This window comes from Myotis nattereri (genome assembly GCF_964212035.1).
Source record: "Myotis nattereri genome assembly, chromosome: 16".
Lineage (NCBI taxonomy): Eukaryota > Metazoa > Chordata > Mammalia > Chiroptera > Vespertilionidae > Myotis > Myotis nattereri.
Window position 1 is genome coordinate 32,644,855 of NC_138091.1, and position 20,033 is coordinate 32,664,887.

At 38.5% G+C, this 20,033-nt stretch overlaps 1 protein-coding gene across 1 annotated transcript in view; it reads left to right on the plus strand.

Annotated features, from left to right (window-relative positions):
* PPM1E (protein phosphatase, Mg2+/Mn2+ dependent 1E) overlaps positions 1-20,033 on the plus strand; it is a gene marked incomplete at its 5' end in the record, with an annotated part of 94,592 nt that overhangs the window by 72,769 nt on the left and 1,790 nt on the right. Inside the window, 5 exons of the mRNA XM_081108768.1 lie at positions 190-308; positions 4,551-4,750; positions 8,296-8,484; positions 12,252-12,395; positions 12,615-12,708. Of these exons, the coding sequence (XP_080964894.1) occupies positions 190-308; positions 4,551-4,750; positions 8,296-8,484; positions 12,252-12,395; positions 12,615-12,708 (746 nt within the window). The remainder of the gene's footprint in view (positions 1-189; positions 309-4,550; positions 4,751-8,295; positions 8,485-12,251; positions 12,396-12,614; positions 12,709-20,033) is intronic.

The window sequence follows — 20,033 nt, forward strand, 5'->3', positions numbered from 1 at the left end:
TATTCACTAGTATACACACCCAGTGCCTAGGCAGAATGCCTAGCACATAATATGCACTCAATAAATGTGTTGGGTATTGTTTAATGATATAATTTTGTTTTGAGAAAATATATTAATAACTAATTATTAATCATGCTGAACTTATTGTTTCCTAATTCTTAGTGAAATAGCCTTTTATTTTTCTTTCAGTAATTGCCCTTCCTTTTTGGCTGCTGCTTTAGCCAGAGCCACATCAGATGAAGTCCTTCAGAGTGATCTTTCTGCACATTACATCCCAAAGGAAGCGGATGGCACAGAAGGAACTGTGGGTGAGTACCATTCTACATTATTTGTTTGAAAATATTAAAATATTCTCATGTGTACTGATCCACAGAAAATGTCTGCCAAATACTAACTTTAATTATGTTTACCCACTGGTTAATTGTATAGTAGAAGCATGGATCATTTTACTTCTTTTATCCAGGCAAATTATGAGGTTTTATTTATTAAAGAAGGTATATCTACTAATGTATTAGACTTATACATATTAGATAAGCTCTAAAGAAATACCGATTTTTATAAAAATTAGGGAATGACTACAAATTGTTAAGGAATTTAAATATTTCATTCTGTTTGTTCTATTTCAAGCATTTGCCTTTCAACATGGTGCATAAGGAGCAAAGCATATATTAATGAATCAGAGTAGCTAGGTTCCAGAGAATCTGAGGCAGATATAACAGTAAACATTCCTGTTCTTCCTTTATCTCTCTAGATCATTTTGATAGAAAATTGGCAAGGAAGTAATTCCTCTGCTTGTTTTTACTGAGAGTAATTGGTTCACTTGGAACCAAATTATTCCAGAATCAAGTTGGATGGAATTCCTGCTACAATGCATTGGTCTTCCTTCTGGTACTGATGCATAAAGTAAAAGCCCTGTAATGAAAAGATAAGGGAGATTAAATTCTGCTTCACTGCAGCCAGGCTGATGGCTGACTCAGCTCCAGCTCAGTTCAGTGACATTAAGACTGATGAGTAATTTACAGCTGTTAGGGGGTGGACTACTGCTTTGAACAATTTTCTCACCCTTTTAAATTATTTTTTCATTTCAGGCAGCAATTATTTATATACTAATGTTCTATACCGCTCCCCACAGAAGGAGAATACCTAAAGTAGCAAGATTGAAATACTGCCCTACATGCCTACTTTGTAAGAATTTTCTGACATCCTCCCTCTCCCATAGGATAGCAAAAGTGAAATGAAGGCATTTTTTCTTTTGGTGGATATTACTGGTCGTTTTGATTGTATATTTTTCCAAGAGATTACCCAGTAATGTATTCTCCATGCCACTGCTGTGATTCAGCATGATCTATTGTAATTCGGGACTGTTTGCAAGCCCGTAATCTATTTAACCCAAATCACTCAGTATGGACCGCACTGAGGAGAATACCTGCAGGGCAGACTGCGTTTCCCCACGTGTCAGAGTGGGAGATGGGCATACTGAATAAGGCCTGCTGCCACTGAAATGCCTTTTGTCTCTTTAGTTGTTTCCAAAAACAGGTTTAAAAAAAAAAGTTCTTTTCATGTTTATATCGTCCCTAACAATGTTTGTTAAACAACCCTGCATATCTGTTGGTACAAATTTATTTAGTAGATGTAATGCCTGTCCAGACAACCTAAAATCCATTTGAAATATCCCAATGTAAACATTAAAAACAAAAAGGGGAAATTTATCATTAATACAAAAGAAATTAAAAGAATTATTAAAATACTGTGTGAATGCATTTGAAAATCTGGATATTTTCTGGAAAAATACAAGTTAACAAACTTTTCGTAAGAAGAAAGAGATTGAGAAGATTGTCAAGAAGCTAGCTATTTTCCCCAAAGGACAAAGAGCAAGTGATTCTCCAGGTGAACAATTTCCTTTTTTTTTTTTTTTTTTAAATATATTTTATTGATTTTTTTACAGAGAGGAAGGGAGAGAGATAGAGAGTTAGAAACATCGATGAGAGAGGAACATCGATCAGCTGCCTCCTGCACATCTCCCACTGGGGATGTGCCCGCAACCCAGGTACATGCCCCCGACCGGAATCGAACTTGGGACCTTTCAGTCCGCAAGCCGACGCTCTATCCACCGAGCCAAACCGGTTTCGGCCAGGTGAACAATTTCAAACAATCAAAGACACATAATTCCAATGCTTTTGAAAATGAATTATTCGATTTCATAAAAAGGAAAATTTGCACAGCATAACACTGACACCAAAACTTAGACAAGCTGTCTAGGACAAGATTTAAAAAAGAAATGAGATCAATCTTAATAATAAATGTTAAATAAATTAAGCAAAATATTGGTAACATTGAGTACAACAGTTATTTTGATGAGTCTTTTATTGAAAGCCTACCATATACTTAGCGTTTTGCTGGCAAAATAGCAGTGAACAAAACAAAAATATTGGGAAGTCTGTTAGCATAATTTATATATTAATAGGTCAAAAGTAAAAAAACACAGAATAATCTCTACCTGTGTTGTCCAGTGCAGTAGCTACTGAGTGTATGCAGTTATTGAGTACTTGAAATACAGCTAATATGACCAAAATACTGAATTTTAAATTTTAAGTAGCCACACTGCAGCTAGAAAGGTATTTTATTGAACAGTCCAGGTCTATAAAATAAGAGTAATATATAAACCAAAGAATGATGTAATGGTTTATATTATTATCAGTTATTTGTTTCCGAATTCATTTATCATTTTGCAATCCTCTGTTGTGACTGAGTCAAATGCATATCCAAACACATATTTGGAGTGATACACATAGGCAACTGCTGGCTGAAAGAGACAGTGTCTGGCAGCTGGTGCTTAAAAAAAAGATTGGAGTTGCTTAAAACCATCAAAATGTGTTTTCCCTTGGCCTCAGTTTCCCTCTTATATACACCTCCTCAGGTTTTACTTGTTCTTTCAGATGTACCCTTGATTTTCAGTTATATAAAAATGTCAAGGGGACAAAACCACAAAACATAGTTTACCACCCTGGATTATGTTAATGAGAAAAACAACAAAAAACCTTGAAGTCAATTTCTGAACAGTCATTTTAAAAAGAAATTTGACTAAGAAAACAAGTAACTGTAGTCACAGATTTAGGCAATGTCTGGGCAAGGAATATAAAATGAGACTAAGTTCCCAGGACGTTCTAAGAACACACAGTCTCTCTTTGGGACGTGTATTGTAGATGGCAAGAGGCATGCACAGCCATTTGCCATCTGGCACACATTTTCTTAGGCTGTCAAGCTATATGTGACTTAGTAAAGTAAAACAAAAATTTGAGAATTGTAAATTTTTTTTTTTTACCTGGGATGTAAGTAGAACCTCTAAAATACTGTCCTGAGAAAACCTAATCTCCCGTCGGTTATTGCAATAACTGCAGCTTGAGGAGAGGACAACTTGAGTGGAGGTGATGTGAGACAATAGGGTCAATACTATTCAGTGTTGCTTAAAAGGCTTTCTTTCATATCTGTCCATACACTGAGGGATGCAAGTCAGTCTCAGAAACCAGCTAATAGGTTGAGTAGTAGACTTAATAGTCTGGGAGTAGAGAATCCTTTGATTGTTATCTTTTTTTTTTCTATCCAGGGTTACACACATAGAATGTAAGTATTTTTTCCTTAGAGAAATAAAAAAACGTTGTTAACCTATTGGCTAAACTATTTAAGCTACTGCCTAAAGCTTTAAATAAATAACAAGACATCAACAGCCCTAGCCAGTTTGGCTAGTGGTTAGTGTCGGCCTGAGGACTGAAGGTCTCTGATTCAATTCTGGTCAAGGGAGTAGGCTCCATTCCCAGCTGCCAGTCAGAGCGCATGTGGGACCCAGTCAATTGATGTGCCCCTTTCACATCAATGTTTCTCTCTCCTCCTCCTCCTCCCTTCCACTCTCTCTAAAAAAATCAATGGGGGGAAAAATATCCTTGGATTAGGATTAACAAAACAAAACAAATCAACAAAAATAATTTATTTCTGAGTTATAATCAGTTACAGAAGAGAAAACGGGGAACTGGAAAGAGGAAAAGAGGCTAGGAAGGGGAGACAAAGACAAATGATAAGGTAAACTCTTCTGGTCCCTGTAGTTTATAAATAAATAATGTTGTTCAGAGGCCTTTCACGTTCTAATCAGTTGGAGAGCCACTGTTCGTATTTCACTCATCTAAGCACAGGGGGCTTGGCCTTCCAGATGATAACCATGGCAGCCAACTGAGCAGGAAACGGCCCTAAACTAGAGAGCAGTGGCCAGAGCACTGTGGGGGCTGACAAAACCCAGGCATGGCCAAGACCCAGCCCTGAACAGAGCTTTCTCCTCATGAAACAGGATCATCATAGTGGCAGCTGCTGGATGATTTTCTAATAGATAGGTTGTCATTTTCTCTTTTCAGAAGCAATACTTCGTTTCTCTTGAGAAGAAGGAATTTCTTCTATTAAGGAGGAGCTTAACCGGTGTGACCTACTTCTGTCTTTACCAATCAGGCAAGTGAAAAGCAGCTTTACAAGGCTCTTCATTGGGGGTTTCTGTGTTTCTTTCACAGAGATTGAGACAGTGAAATTGGCCCGTTCTGTCTTCAGCAAACTACATGAGATTTGTTGCAGCTGGGTGAAAGACTTCCCTCTCCGCCGGAGACCCCAGCTTTATTATGAGACATCAATCCATGCCATCAAAAACATGCGCAGGAAAATGGAGGACAAACATGTCTGCATTCCTGACTTTAATATGCTCTTCAACCTAGAGGTAAAGGGCACTTCTGAGGTCAATGAGATTTTAAAAAACACCGTCATGGTTTTCTAACAGAACTCCTAATATACAGGGTGGGTCAAAAGTAGGTGTATAGCCTGGCTGGGTGGCTCAGTGGTTTAGCATTGACCCATGAACCAAGAGGTTACTGGTTCGATTCCTAGTCAGCCCACATGCCCAGGTTGCTGGCTCAATCCCCAGTAGGGGGCATGCAGTAGGCAGCCAATTGAAGTTTCTCATCAGTGTTTCTTTCTATCCCTTTCCTTTCCCCTCTCTCTAAAATCAATCAATCAATCAACAGAAATTAATTTTAAAAAGTGGGTTTACAGTTGTGAGTACAGGAGTTGTTTTTTTAAAAAAAATATATTTTTAAAAATTGATTTCAGAGAGGAAGGGAAAGGAAGAGAGAGAGAAACATCAATGATGAGAGAGAATCATTGATCGGCTGCCACTTGTATGCCACCTACTAGGGATAGAACCTGCAACCTGGGCATGTGCCCTGACCAGGAATTGAACCGGTAACCTCTTGGTTCATAGGTCTATGCTCAACTGGTTGGGTGGGAGTTTATTCTTGTATTATTAATTACTCTATTATTTTCCATATAAACAACTGCAAACCTACTTTTGTCCTACCCTGTACTTCTTATAGTATCTGATATGTCTGAATAGGATTCAAGGCAAAGTGGCACAAATTTGCTTGCATTAGACAATAGAAAAGGAATTTATTTTGAATAGGTAATGCATTCACATGGTTTAGAGTAGAAAAATAAAATCTCTCTTATCTTTGTCTCTCAAACACTCAGTTCCCTTCCATGAAGGCAAGGGAATTACCAGTTTCTTGTGTAACTTTCCAGAGCTATTCTATAGACATACAAGTAAAAAAGAAAACTGTTATATCACTATAAAGCTGTGTGTTTTTTAAGGAAACTATTTTGATAGTATAATCAAGTGGTATTTATTAAGTTCCCACATTATTTTGAAGCGCAACACAAAACACAAACATAAAAGAATGAATTTGAGACTGAGACAGTTTTCTGATTTCATGTGGTTTCCTTTTTAAATCTTGGTTTCTGATAGGAAAGTAGCTGGAATTACATTTCCTGAATCTGTGACTGACAAATTGGATCATATGAGCCTTGTCAACTTAATAACCATGTTCTTGTCATATTCCTCTTCTCTTTCTATTAAGTATATTATGTTAATGCAAACAGAGGTAGGTTTGTTTTCTTTGCCTGTCACTTACCTCTTTCCTTCACTTAAGTCCATAACTTAGAAATTACAATGTAGTCATTTCTACAAAGCACAATACTTACTTTATTTAGCAGTTAAATTTAAATTTAAGCCGACTGACTGTCAAGGTCTGATAAGCAGTGATGGTGGTTTATTAACTGGTGCTTATATTACAAGATAGATGAGGTGATATCTTTGTTTCCAAATGTTACCATGTCCATGCAAATATAACCCAAAGGATGTTTTGTTTGACATAACTCTTTTATAAAACATTGTCAATAAAAAATGGAAATGATCTAAAGTATTGCATATAGGGAATAACTATGATATGTTCCTAAAATGTATAGTACACATACATTTAAAGTTATGTCTTTGAGAATACTTAATGACATGGGGGAAATGCAGGATATAAAATTCAATGTATAATATGATCCTAATTTTATTGAAAAATGTATATATGTATGTATGTAAAAGACTGGTTACCTGTGGATGGTGGGATTATAGATATTTACTTCTTTACACTTCTTTATCAGGCCAAAAAAATGTACACCATCTTTATAATAGAGAAAACATCAGTATTTTTTAAAATTTAAGAAGCTATATTATTTAAGAAATCCATTAGACTTCTTCTGTTTCTTCTGATGCTATACTAAGAATCTCTCCACAGATTCACATTGTTTAGTTGCAGTTTCAAGTCCCAATAAAGGAATTATTGCCCCCCCATGATAATCCCACAGCAGCTCATTCCCCATCATTTAAAAACTGCTTATATATGCTGTTTTTCTATTTTACCCTTATCCTGCCAATTGAGTTGTATAAAAATGAGTACTACTCTTCAGTACAGGACTGTTTTTCTAGATTAGTGATGGCGAACCTATGACACGCGTGTCAGAGGTGACACGCGAACTCATTTTTTTGGTTGATTTTTCTTTGTTAAATGGCATTTAAATATATAAAATAAATATCAAAAATATAAATCTTTGTTTTACTATGGTTGCAAATATCAAAAAATTTCTACATGTGACATGGCACCAAAGTTAAGTTAGGATTTTTCAACATGCTGACACACTGAGCTCAAAAGGTTCACCACCACTGTTCTAGATAGATCGATTTAGTCAGTTAACCTTGCAGGTGGTGTTCATTAGACTGCTAAATTAACTAGTTGTAATGTCTGTAGTAAGTACAGACTTAATAATATTTGGGTGTAATCATTACTTTCTGGATATTTACATGTGGTACTTATATAAATGTAGTATACTCTTTAAAAGAACTTTTTCAAAGTACAAATATACCTGTTGTTTTAGTAGTCCTTCCAAATCCCCATGAGATAGCAACTCACCCCTACCTAATAGATAGGAAAACAAGCACAAAATAATTATATGGTTTACTTTGGATATTTGTTTGAATGACATTTGAATGACAGGACCTAGACTCATTCAAGCTTCTAGAGCTCAAGGAATGTCAAAAACTTACAAATGAAAATCATTAAATACTGTTGTCTAAAGAGAGTCCAGGACTCAGAGTTCAGTGAGTTATATATCTCCTAAGCAAGCTAGATCTGAGATTTAAATACTTGAGTTGAAGAAGCAAATTACTTAATGGTTTTAATGTAATCTTGTGATTAGGCTTCCTTTGGCAGGACAAAGCACAGGTTTGGAAGCCCTTCCTCTGGCAGTTGTTGGGGGCGGGTGGGGGGGGGGTGTCAAGGAAATGGGAAGCCGAATCCTCCAATAGGGGACAAGGAAGTGTTACAGTGCATTAGGACATCTGTGTGGTTAAAGTTTTGCCAACCAGTTTAGACTGTGTTATTTATGGTGAGGATTCAATGTGACTATGAATGATTTATGAGGGCGATATTATAGTTTAAAAGTATGTGTATGCTTTCATTATCTCTATGTATTTTAAACAACCTAACATAATTGGACTTGTGCTGGAAGGCCAATTATTTCCTATTGTTTGTAGTTTCTAATTTTATGATTAAAATGCTTTTCTTTTTGGAAACATCACTCATTGCAGAACAGTTTTTGTTCAATCCCTCATACCTTCTTTTTCCTTCCTCTCCCCTCAAAATTGTAGTAGCAATTTTGAAGCAAATACATGTGGGTGGTTTCCATGGTGCAAGACAACTTTCACAGAGAGAGGGCACTTCAGCCTGAGCTAATTGGGCATGATGTGTTCCAGCATTCTGGTGTAAACACATATGCCCTAGTATTGCAGGTGTTTTAGCAGTTGATCAGGCATATCAGAAGAGGGAAACATTTAATCTCATTAATCTGGGCCACAGTGCAAGGGGCCTCTGTTTCTATTGACAGGACCAGGAAGAACAAGCTTACTTTGCAGTGTTTGATGGCCACGGAGGAGTGGATGCTGCCATTTATGCCTCCATTCACCTGCATGTTAACTTGGTACGCCAGGAGATGTTCCCCCATGATCCTGCTGAAGCCTTGTGCCGGGCCTTTCGGGTCACTGATGAACGGTTTGTACAGAAAGCAGCCAGGGAGGTATGCCTTTTTCTCATAAATTCTTGTCATGACTGCACTGGCTGAGCTCAACTGATCTGTGGTTAAAGGGCTATTTGTATTTTCCCTTTTGGGGCAGGCATTATTTAAAGTTCTCTTCCAAACTGTTTTTGAGCCACAGTATTGGATTCTGTTGTAGTTCTAATTCTCTCTTTAGAAGAGTTTTAGTGGGGTGCTATGATGTACAGTATAGAAACTCCCAAGCTATAATTTTCTACAAAGGCACTCCATTGCTGGATCTGGCAGATGAGTTTTGTCTTTCATATTCACTATTACCTGTCAGGTTCACATGAGGACCATCTCTCTAAGCTGACTTTTGCTGATAAAATCTGGAAATGGAGATTAAAACAATGGTCTAAAAAAGAAACCGAAGCTGGGATTACTCCCATGCATTTAGTTCTAAATGGGTTGGCAGTGTTTTGCTGTGTATCTGTTGAGGGGAAAATTTGCCTGGAGACAGTGAATCCTTAGATAATCCTTGAACTGATTCTCTCTCTCTCTCTTTTTCATTAAATCTTTATTGTTCAGATTATTACATTTGTTCCTCTTTTTTCCCCCCATAACTCCCCTCCTCCCAGTTCCCGCCCCACCCTCCGCCCTCACTCCCCACCCACTGTCCTCATCCATAGGTGCACGATATTTGTCCAGTCTCTTCCCGCATCTCCCACACCCCCTTCCCCCCCAAGAATAGTCAGTCCATTCCCTTTCTATGCCCCTGATTCTATTATGATCACCAGATTATTTATTCACTTGATTCTTAGATTCACTTGTTGATAGATGCATGTTTGTTGTTCATAATTTGTATCTTTACCTTTTTCTTCTTCTTCCTCTTCTTAAAGGATACCTTTCAGCATTTCATATAATACTGGTTTGGTGGTGATGAACTCCTTTAGCCTTTCCTTATCTGTGAAGCTCTTTATCTGACCTTCAGTTCTGAATGATAGCTTTGCTGGATAAAGTAATCTTGATTGTAGGTTCTTGGTATTCATCACTTTGAATATTTCTTGCCATTCCCTTCTGGCCTGCAAAGTTTCTGTTGAGAAATCAGCTGACAGTCGTATGGGTATTCCCTTGTAGGTAACTGAGTTTCTTTCTCTTGCTGCTTTTAAGATTCTCTCTTTGTCTTTTGCTCTTGGCATTTTAATTATGATGTGTCTTGGTGTGGTCCTCTTTGGGTTCCTTTTGTTTGGGGTTCTCTGCGCTTCCTGGACCTGTAAGTCTATTTCTTTCACCAGGTGGGGGAAGTTTTCTGTCATTATTTCTTCAAATAGGTTTTCAATATCTTGGTCTCTCTCATCTTCTGGCACCCCTATAATTCTGATGTTGGTACGCTTGAAGCTGTCCCAGAGGCTCCTTACACTATCTTCGTATTTTCGGATTCTTTTTTCATTTTGCTTTTCTGGTTCGGTGTTTTTTGCTTCTTCGCATTTCAAATCTTTGCCTTTATTCTTGCGCTCCTCTGGTCTGCTGTTGGGAGTCTCTATAGTATTCGTTATTTCAGTCCGTGTATGCTTAATTTCTAGTTGGTTCTTTATCATAACATCGAGGGTCTCATTAGATTTCTTGAGGATCTCACTACATTTATCGACGGCTTCTAGACAGTTCTTGAGAGACCTTAAAAGTGTGGTTCTGAACTCAATATCCTCCATTGACAGTTTTGTCCTGTTTCTTTGTCTCCGCATTTTTTATGCTTTCTTGGTGCACCCCCTAGTGGTCTTTGTGTGCAGTCTTGTTGTAGTTAAGCCTTGATTGTTGTCGGCAATACCGGGGGTGATTTGACCTCCAGGCTAACTGGCTATGAGAGTGAACTGATTCTCTTAACAGGAAAAGTCAGAGCTCATGTCCCAATTTCTTGAGGTTAATCAGACATAAGGTTTTTACTCTGACTAAATGACAGGGGCTCTATATTAAGATCTAAAAGTAAAAAAATTTAATTATCAGTCTGGGTATTGGTACATAATTAACTATGGTATTCTACATTCATTTCTAACTGGGGCCCAATAGAAAGAATAATTTTTAATTTTAAATGTAATTACAGTATTATATGATCTAAACATTAACTCTTCAAAATGGTTGGAGAGAACATTTCTTTGATCTCATAGTTATGCTATACAGCAGTAGTGGGGCTTAAAATTAATTAAATAATTCAGAGCTATTTGTTATTAGGCAAGAGAAATAGTCTATATTTCCCATCTATACCCCAGATTTAGATTAATAGGTAAATCCACCATCAGCAACCACTAAGGTCTACATATAGAGATGTGGGCTATCTCTTGAGTGCTGGCACTGTCCAGCTGTTTGTCATCATTCTGACTGAGGACAAGACCCGGCCCCTGAGAGATGATCTGTAATCACCATCGTGAAACTAAGAGAATCACTTGCCTTTCTCATCCTCTGTTCTATCCCTTTTCCTCTGTTGTACTCAAAAGTATGACTTTTTTCCTGACCAAGTTCACTTTATTTGCATTGCCAGTGACCCTAGTTTATCTCAGTCCTGCCAATAGTTCTCTTGAGTAATTTAGGTTTGTCTCAACAAACAGTTAAGTTTTCTCCTTGTGCTTCCATGTGCTGCTAACTGCTGGGAAGAAAGCAGCTATTCCTGTTGCGAAGCAGCCCTGCCTCCTGTTCTCTCCAGGGCATATGCACTGCAATGTCTTTATCATGTGTTCCAGGGGGCTGAGTTTTTGAACAGTCTGTGTGGGAAGACATTTTATTGGTGGGTGAGGATTTATAACAAACTATCCCTATATAGGGAAAATGAGTTGTTTTTCTCATTGGCTACAAGGGGCCTTTTACCACCCATGACGCACTGGTTCTAATTTAGGACAAGTTCTTAATAACAGAAAGTCATGCTCATTTGGTGGTGACTCATGTCAAATGGAGATTTCATATTAATATAGTAGTATCAAGAGCATTAAGTAAAGTGATACTGAGCTATTGCAGTGAAATTCCAGGCTGTTCGTTCTTTATGCAATGTTCCAAAAACAGTTTACAAAGTCCTCACTTCTAAAATTATTTGTTTTAAGGTATCCTAGTAAGCATCTTAGCACTAACTCCAGGGAATGTATGTCATCCCTCGGCTCCTATCTCACTATCCAGAGTATGGGAGCATTTGTGTAGCAGTCAGATGCTTTACATGTGATTCTGTAAAGTGAGGACTCTCCCCCTAAACATACAGTATATCAGTAACAAAACAGAGCCCACAATATGGCAGTCTTTACTCTTAGAGTTGTTATAGTGGATTCAGCACTGGACTAGCAGGAAAAAGAATTTCATTTCTCTTATGTGTACTAATCAGTTACCTGCCCTTGGACAAGTCACATAACCTATCATTGTTTTCTTACCTGTATATAAAATGGAATAATTATCCCTGCCTTGCATATCACAGATAAATGGATCTATATGTGTGCACATTTAAGTACATACATGCATATCAAAATGAGAAATTCAGATTTAGAAATAGAAATTGCTATTTATTTGTGAAATCAAGCTATTAATAATCTAGCTCCCAACTGAAAGGTCTGAATCAATTATAAATTGCTTCTCAATGAGAATGGTATCTACTTATTTAAATTTTATTGTTGACAGTATTATGGGAGATGCCTCCCTTTTGCCCCCCTCCACCCAGCCCTCACCCCACTCCAGGCCTTCCCTATACTATTGTTTATCAATGGGTTATGCATATATGTTCTTAGAATTTTATATCTATGTATTTTTACTGACTCTGGTTTTATTTAAACTGTTTTCAGAGCTTAAGATGTGGGACCACAGGAGTGGTGACTTTTATCAGAGGCAACATGCTACATGTAGCCTGGGTGGGTGATTCCCAGGTTATGCTTGTGAGAAAGGGCCAAGCTGTTGAACTAATGAAGCCACACAAACCAGACAGAGAAGTAAGTATGGTCTGTTCCACAAAGGCAATTTCCTGGTTATTAAGATTGTCTTAATAACATACTTATCACCATTATCTCAGCATCCATGCCCACCTTCCAAAGGAGAAATAAAGAGAAACTTTCCAGAAAGCTGATGAATATATCTGTTGTTTACTGTTAAGGTAGATGAATAAATCCTGAATCTAATTATTTGCTTCTTTTCATTGCATTGCTGTTTAGGATGAAAAGCAGCGAATTGAGGCCCTGGGAGGTTGTGTAGTCTGGTTTGGTGCCTGGCGAGTGAATGGAAGTCTATCCGTCTCCAGAGCTATTGGTAGGAAAAACCAATTAATTTTTGTTTCTCTAAACTGTCCTCTTTTGGCTCATTGTCTTATGTTAACTCTGATACAACAAGGAACCAGAGATGATAATTTATATTATCAGTGTACTTTTTATTATTTAAAACAGCAGTTGGATGGTGGCTCTGTAAATTACTTAATTAACCTACTCATTTATATGCTTAAATTCCATTACTAAAAGGGAACTGTATTAAGAAATGTAGAATTTATTAGTTTCTATCTTCATTTTTTTTTAAAAGGAAGTCTTTAATCTTTGGTACACAAATCTACATGATCCTCATTTCATTTTGGGTCATATTTAGTTTAAATCAGTGTTTTCTAGAAAATGGAAACCTCCCCCCATATTTTACCTTACTAATGTCTTTATGTCATTCATTATGAATTTTTTTTTAATTTTTTAATTTTTTAAAAATATATTTCTTTATTGGTTTCAGAGAGGAAGGGAGAAGGAGAGAGAGATAGAAACATCAATGATGAGAGAGAATCATTGATCGGCTGCCTCCTGCACGCCCCCCACTGGGGATTGAGCCCACAACCCAGGCATGTGCCCTTGGCCGGAATCGAACCTGGGACCCTTCAGTCCGCAGGCTGACGCTCTATCCACTGAGCCAAGCCGGCTAGGGCATCATTATGAATTTTTAAATGACTAAACAACAGAGAACAAATCCATGGGGAAAACATAGTGCTTTTTAGATGAAAATAATTTTCTATATGAGTGTAATAATTTGCCAGATAATCCTGGGGTTTCAAAGAATTTGCTCCCTGGGACCTAAATTCTTCAAAAGAAGGGGAAGTCAACAGAATTGAGTTATAGTCTACTTTCTGTCTTTGTTTCACTTTCACGCCTGAGTTTATTTTAGGTTTCATGCCTTAGCTTTATTTTCTGTTGTTGTTGCTTTTAAAGAATAAATCAATGTGAGTGCCTATATGGGGGATATGCATATGTGCATATATACTGCAGTTCTTAGTCACAGCTTCCTAAAGAAATGAGGTAATCTGACATAGGGATAACATGGACTAATGGAATTTACCTCTAATCCCCAACTTTTACTTATCATTACCAAAAATCTCAAAGGACTGATTCAATTTCACCACGGATGTGAGTTGTTCCTCCCACTCTTTGGGAAGGTACTGGCAAGCTGTGAAGTGGCCCAAATGTGGGTAGCAGAAGGCTGAGAGAGAAAGAAAAATTCTGCAAATATCTCCTAAAAAAGTGAAAGTTGGCTTTATCTTATGACTGAGGGGGTTATTAGGAACTCTGGCATAAGGCCAAATAGGGAAAACTTCCCATTTCTAAAACATTCTATATAGAATTATTTTTTGACAATTCCAACCAAAGACCTCTTCCTCTTGATCTTCCCATCTTTGCCAGTGTTTGAGAGGTACCTTTAATGCCTGTTATAGAACCAGCTTTACTAGGGAGATACTTGTTTCTAAAAATATAACACATGGGAAACTAAAGCAGGGGGAGAATGCCCTTGACTAAGTGACAGTCTAGGACAGAATAAGCAGACTTCACAGAGGAAGTGACTTTTGTGTTGGGCATGGAGGGTAATATTCAGGGAGGAAATCCCAGGTACAGGGGGATATAAATACATGGGCGTCTGAAAGAGCGTTGTGTTTTAGGAACAGAGGCTGGAGCAGAGGTGGAAGTGCTGGTGCTAAGTTGTGAAGGGACTAAGTAGTCTGGGTTTTACCAGGTGATAAGCAGGGGGGCCCATATGATCTGGTTTGTAGTTATATTTGTAATGGTTTGTAAGACAGTCTAGAGTAGAAAACCTAGATGAATGATCATTCAGGAAGCTATTGGTAACATTTTTACAGAGATGAGGCAGCTAAAAAGGGATACAGAGGAGGGTATAAATTGATGGGACAGAAATGACAGTTTGTGGGGGAAGAGGAAAGCTAACTTCCAGGTTTCTGACTTGTGTGACTGAGAAGATAAAGTATTTGTAATAAAGCAGCAGCAATTTGGTGGGTGGGGAGCAGGGCAGATGATGAGTTCATTTTGGATATATTTTATATTCTAGGTTCCTCTGAATTGGAGATAGAGATTTGGGAACTCATCCCATTTTGGCAATAATATATGCAACCTCTGAAGTAACATATATATTAGTTGAAACTATTGGTATGGATGACATTGCCCAAGAAAAACCTGTAGTATGGAAAGAGAGAGCCTCATTCCTTAAGGTAGAATAACATAATGAAGTCAGCTCTCTGGGTTTGTATCTTGGATATGCCACGTTACAAGCTGTGGGCCTTGGGAAGTTTATTTCTCGGTTTCTATTTGTTTTTTGTAATGTGTGAACAGTAACAGTACCTAAGTTATGAAGTTCTTGTATTAAATAGCACAGTACATGCACACACTCAGAGTTCTGTATGTCAGTCGTAAACAGTGATTGTTAGTGCTATTTTTATTTAAGATTCTAAAATTGACTTTGAGAGAGAGAGAGAAAGGGTGAGGGGAAGAGAAACATCGATGTGAGAGTGAAGCAATCGGCTACCTCCTGCACGCCCCCAACCAGGGACCGGCCATACCATAGGCACGTGCTCCAGCTGGCAACTCTTTGGTGCACAGGAAGATGCCCAACAACTAAGCTACATGGGCCAGAGCTGTTAGTACAATTATTATTTTTTAAAATATATTTTTATTGATTTCAGAGAGAAGGGAGAGGCAGATAAAAACATCGATGAGAAAGAATTATTGATTGGCTGCCTCCTGCATGCCCCCTACTGGGGATCAAGCCTGCAACCTGGGCATGTGCCCTGACCAAGAATCACACAGTGACCTGACGCTCAACCACTGAGTCACACCAGCTGTGCTGTTAGTGCAATTGTTAAGGAGCGAGTGAAGAAAATAAAGAGGGGTTGAGGGTTTTAGAAGTGGGGTATCTCAGACGCTAGGGGAAGAGGGTTTCTAGGAGAAAGTAGTGAACAGGGTCAAGTGCTGCAGAGGTCAAGTGAGAAGTGGGTTAAAAAAATAAGACCTGGCCGAACCGGTTTGGCTCAGTGGATAGAGCGTCGGCCTGCGGATTCAAGGGTCCCAGGTTTGATTCCGGTCAAGGGCATGTACCTTGGTTGCAGGCACGTCCCCACTGTGGGGCGTGCAGGAGGCAGCTGATCGATCTCTCTCATCGATGTTTCTGACTTTCTATCCTTCTCCCTTTTTCTCTGTAAAAAATCAATAAAATATATTAAAAATAAGACCTGGAATTTTGAAAATAGGGAATACAACAGGTCCTTGCATTATGTTCTGTTTATTGTCATTTTGTTATAACGTTAATGAGATGCTGTATGAACTTGCTCTTCTTTGTATTCTAAGGCAGTGGTTGGCAAACCGCGGCTCGCAAGCCACATGCGGCTCTTTGGCCCCTTGAATGTGGCTCTTCCACAAAATACCACGTGCAGGCGCGATTGAATCTTTGTGGCCCATGCTCAGAAGTCGGTTTTCGGCCTGGGCGAGTCTATTTTGAAGAAGTGGCATTAGAAGTAGTGGGGGGTGTCAGTGGGTCGGGCAACGGGAGACGCAGCGCATCGCGGGGGAGGCGCGCGCGATTCATGCACGAGTTGAGTGAGCCAGTCAGCAGTCTCATTGTGCAGTGGTTAGTGCTAGTCACGTCTGCAAATCGCGCGCGGGTTACAAAAGTAGTTTATTAAGTTAATTTTAGGAACATTGTGGAGTGAAAGATGTAGTGTCGAGGATTGAGAAAGGTATGTTGAGATGGTTTGGACATATAGAGAGGATGAACGAAAGGAGATGGAGTCTATCTGATAGACGAAACAAGTATACAAGACGAGTGTAGATGGGAGAGTTGGAAGGGGTCGACCTCAGCGAACGTACCTCATCAGATTGAGGATGTTTTTAGCAAAGGCCAGCTTAGGAGTACCTTAATTAAGTTAGTAACAATGTACCTACCTATATAGTTTAAGTTTAAAAAATTTGGCTCTCAAAAGAAATTTCAATCGTTGTACTGTTGATATTTGGCTCTCTGTTGACTAATGAGTTTGCGGACCACTGGCCTAAGGTAAAACTGGTTTCCTTTTATCATTTCACTTAGTCACAGAAACCTATAGATGACATTAAATGAAGGCTTACTATGATTGGTAACATCTGAGATAAATGTGTTGGATCAGTAGGCACACAAAGCAGAAAACAATCAGGTGAGGGAAAATGAGCAGTAACAGGAAGGAGCATGTGCAGATTTGGTTTCTTGGACAATATGGTGGTGAAGGGAGACAGTGTGGTGACTTGAGGGAAAAGCTGATTTGGGAAAGTGTTGCTTTCATTGTTTTTTTTTTTTTTTTAGGTGAGATTTTAGATCAGACCCTGTTTATACAATTAAGGAAGAGAGCAAGTAGTAGAGAAATTGAACAGGGGAGAGAGAGAAGCCAGGGTCCAAATGCACAGGTTAGCTTTGAGAAGGGAATGGACACCTTTTACTCTGAGAAATGGTAGCTGATATGGGTGAATCTACAGATTAAAAAAAACCAAACAAACAGAAGAAATGGGTGGAGAGGAATTGAGGAAATTCAGGATTAATAAACTCAAATTATCCTTGAAGTAGGAAATTAGGCCATCTACCCAATCCAGTAGTTTAATTGGAAGAGGGAGTTGAAAATGAGAGATTTAGAAAGCTCATGGCATAAAATAGAGTGTTAAATGTGGACAAGAAAAAGGATTCCTAAGCAGAGTTCCTAAGTTGACCTCTGCTTAGGAAAAAATGACTCTTAAAGCTTTGAAAATTAAAAGCTTTAAAGCCCTTCAAATGTATGATCCAAAGTTGACTGAAGCATGATGTTTCCTAGCATATGGAGAGAGGATGTTGAAGACAAAAGGATGTTGCCATTTCTGCCATGAAATGGATAATCATGACCTCCTACCAAATTGGGGGTGAAATGTCATGAATTTGACATCCAACAGTAGAGCAAGTGAAAAGCCAGAATTCTGGCAGCATTTCTTTTGCAAATTCTTTGTATGTTCTGTTCTAAACTAACAGTTGCAGTAGCCTTTTACTTGACACACTAAAACAAGATTTTTGGGAACAGCATGACTCAGATCACATTTATTTTTAGAGTTGGAATTCAGAAAATAATGATAACAATACAGTGAGGTGAAGTAGCAGAGGGGGAGATTTGTGAAGTAGATTGGTGGAGGACACTGAACCCCATGATTGGAAGTTTTAACTAGTTTTTATAAACTAGCTAATTAAAAGGCATCATAGGCCAAAACCGGTTTGGCTCAGTGGATAGAGCGTCGGCCTGCGGACTGAAAGGTCCCGGGTTCGATTCCGGTCAGGGGCATGTGCCTGGGTTGTGGGCACATCCCCAGTGGGAGATGTGCCGGAGGCAGCTGATCGATGTTTCTTTCTCATCGATGTTTCTGACTCTCTCTCTCCCTTCCTCTCTGTAAAAAATCAATAAAATATAAAATAAAAGGCATCATAGTATAGAAGTGAAACTGACTAAATCAAACCATGCTTGAGGAAGACAGTTCTGGTTACTGTATGAAAAAGATAGTTTACCTTGTAGATAAACTAAGGCAGGTAAATATATTCAGTATTTTTTTTAGGGTATCCCTTTCAAAATGCTGGGTGGGGCATGTGGCCCACTGTTGGTGCTAGCGGAGTTCTCCATAGGGTTCCTATTCAGCTTTCTGGGTCTACTTGAGGATTAAAAAGGAATGTGAAACATTGGGGGAAACCTATATCAGATACCAGAAACAGTGACAATATAGCCAGATCACTTAAGTATATTTATCTTTATTTTATCTTCCACTTCTCAAAATGTCCAGTTTTAGTGCAATGGAAAGGCTAATAATTGATGAGGGTTTTTAACAAGTGCTAGGATTTGGACCCAGGTAGTTGTGACTCATGCTGGCATCCTTAAACCACTAAGCTATGTCTGTCACTGCTTTACAAATGATAAAAGCACTTTATAAATTTTTAAAAAGTATTATCAATGCATTATGATGCCCTAATCTAAGAATTACTGCTTAATACTCTGTTTGTTTGTTTTTAATGTTAAGAAATGAGTATCCCTTGTTGTAAGTAATAATCTATTTGGTTACCTAATAGGGTAAGGACCCTTTTTGCTAGTTCTCTCCAAATCCCTAAGGAAAACAATGAATGTAAACAGTGAATGTAGCCCTAACTGGTTTGGCTCAGTGGATAGAGTGTCAGCCTGCAGACTGAAGGGTCCCGGGTTCGATTCCGGTCAAGGGCATATACCTTGGTTGCGGGCACATCCCCAGTAGGGGGTGTGCAGGAGGCAGCTGATCGATGTTTCTCTCTCATGATGTTTTTAACTCTCTATCCCTCTCCCTTCCTCTCTGCAATAAAATATATTTTAAAACAACAAACAAACAAACAAAAACAATGAATGGAGTTGGAAGTGCTCTGGATCTGGAAGTTCCAAACTGCACTATAGATGATGGCTTGTCTTCATAATCTGTGATGGAAACCTACCTCGGTGTGTGGCCCTAAGGTCTCCAGTCTGTCTGTACTCCCAGCACCCTATATTCAACTACATATTAGTCTCTAACAGTTCCCTCAACCCAGAACCCTTATCTGCCTGGTGATAACTTCTTCAAGGCCCAGCTAAAATGTCATTCTGTAAGTGGATGAGCTGAGCAAATAGGGTTTTGGGGGTGCGTATAGTTGTTCACAGGTGTGAAGGATGAGTAATAGTAATAAAGATAGAAGGGGGATGATCAGAAACAATTTGAAGAAAAAAGCAAGAATACGGTAGTCCCTGAAGATGAGAAAAATGATCATACACATTCTGACTGTTCCCTAGAAGTAATAAACAAAGCAGAATTTAAAAAATAGAAAGCAAATTGGACTGGGAATTGAGCCTAACATTCTAGTTCACTTGTCTGAGGCTTGGGATGACTTTTCCTGGCTTGTGGGAGTTGGACTTGATTTTTAAAAATCCCTTGTAACTCAAGCCTTCCTTTGTGTTCACAGCATGAAACTTGATTTCTAAATAAGGATATAATAAGAAGTAAGTGTTTAATAAAAAGAAGTGATCAGAACTTTGGTTTGTTTTTCAGTGTGGACCTGTTCTCAAATCTCAATTGATTGAAGTTAACCACCAGTAAAAGAAAAGATCTACTAAATCCACAACGTTTTCCTACGCAGGACTCAAGTTTCCAGTACAGCAACAAATTTAGATGTTACATTTGTTGCCATGCTCAGCTAAGCCCATGTCATAGCTAGGACATAAAATTCAGAGTCTAAGCTAGATAAGAAATTAAGCCCAGTTAATGGCAATTACACAACTGAGAGTGAGGCATAAGCAG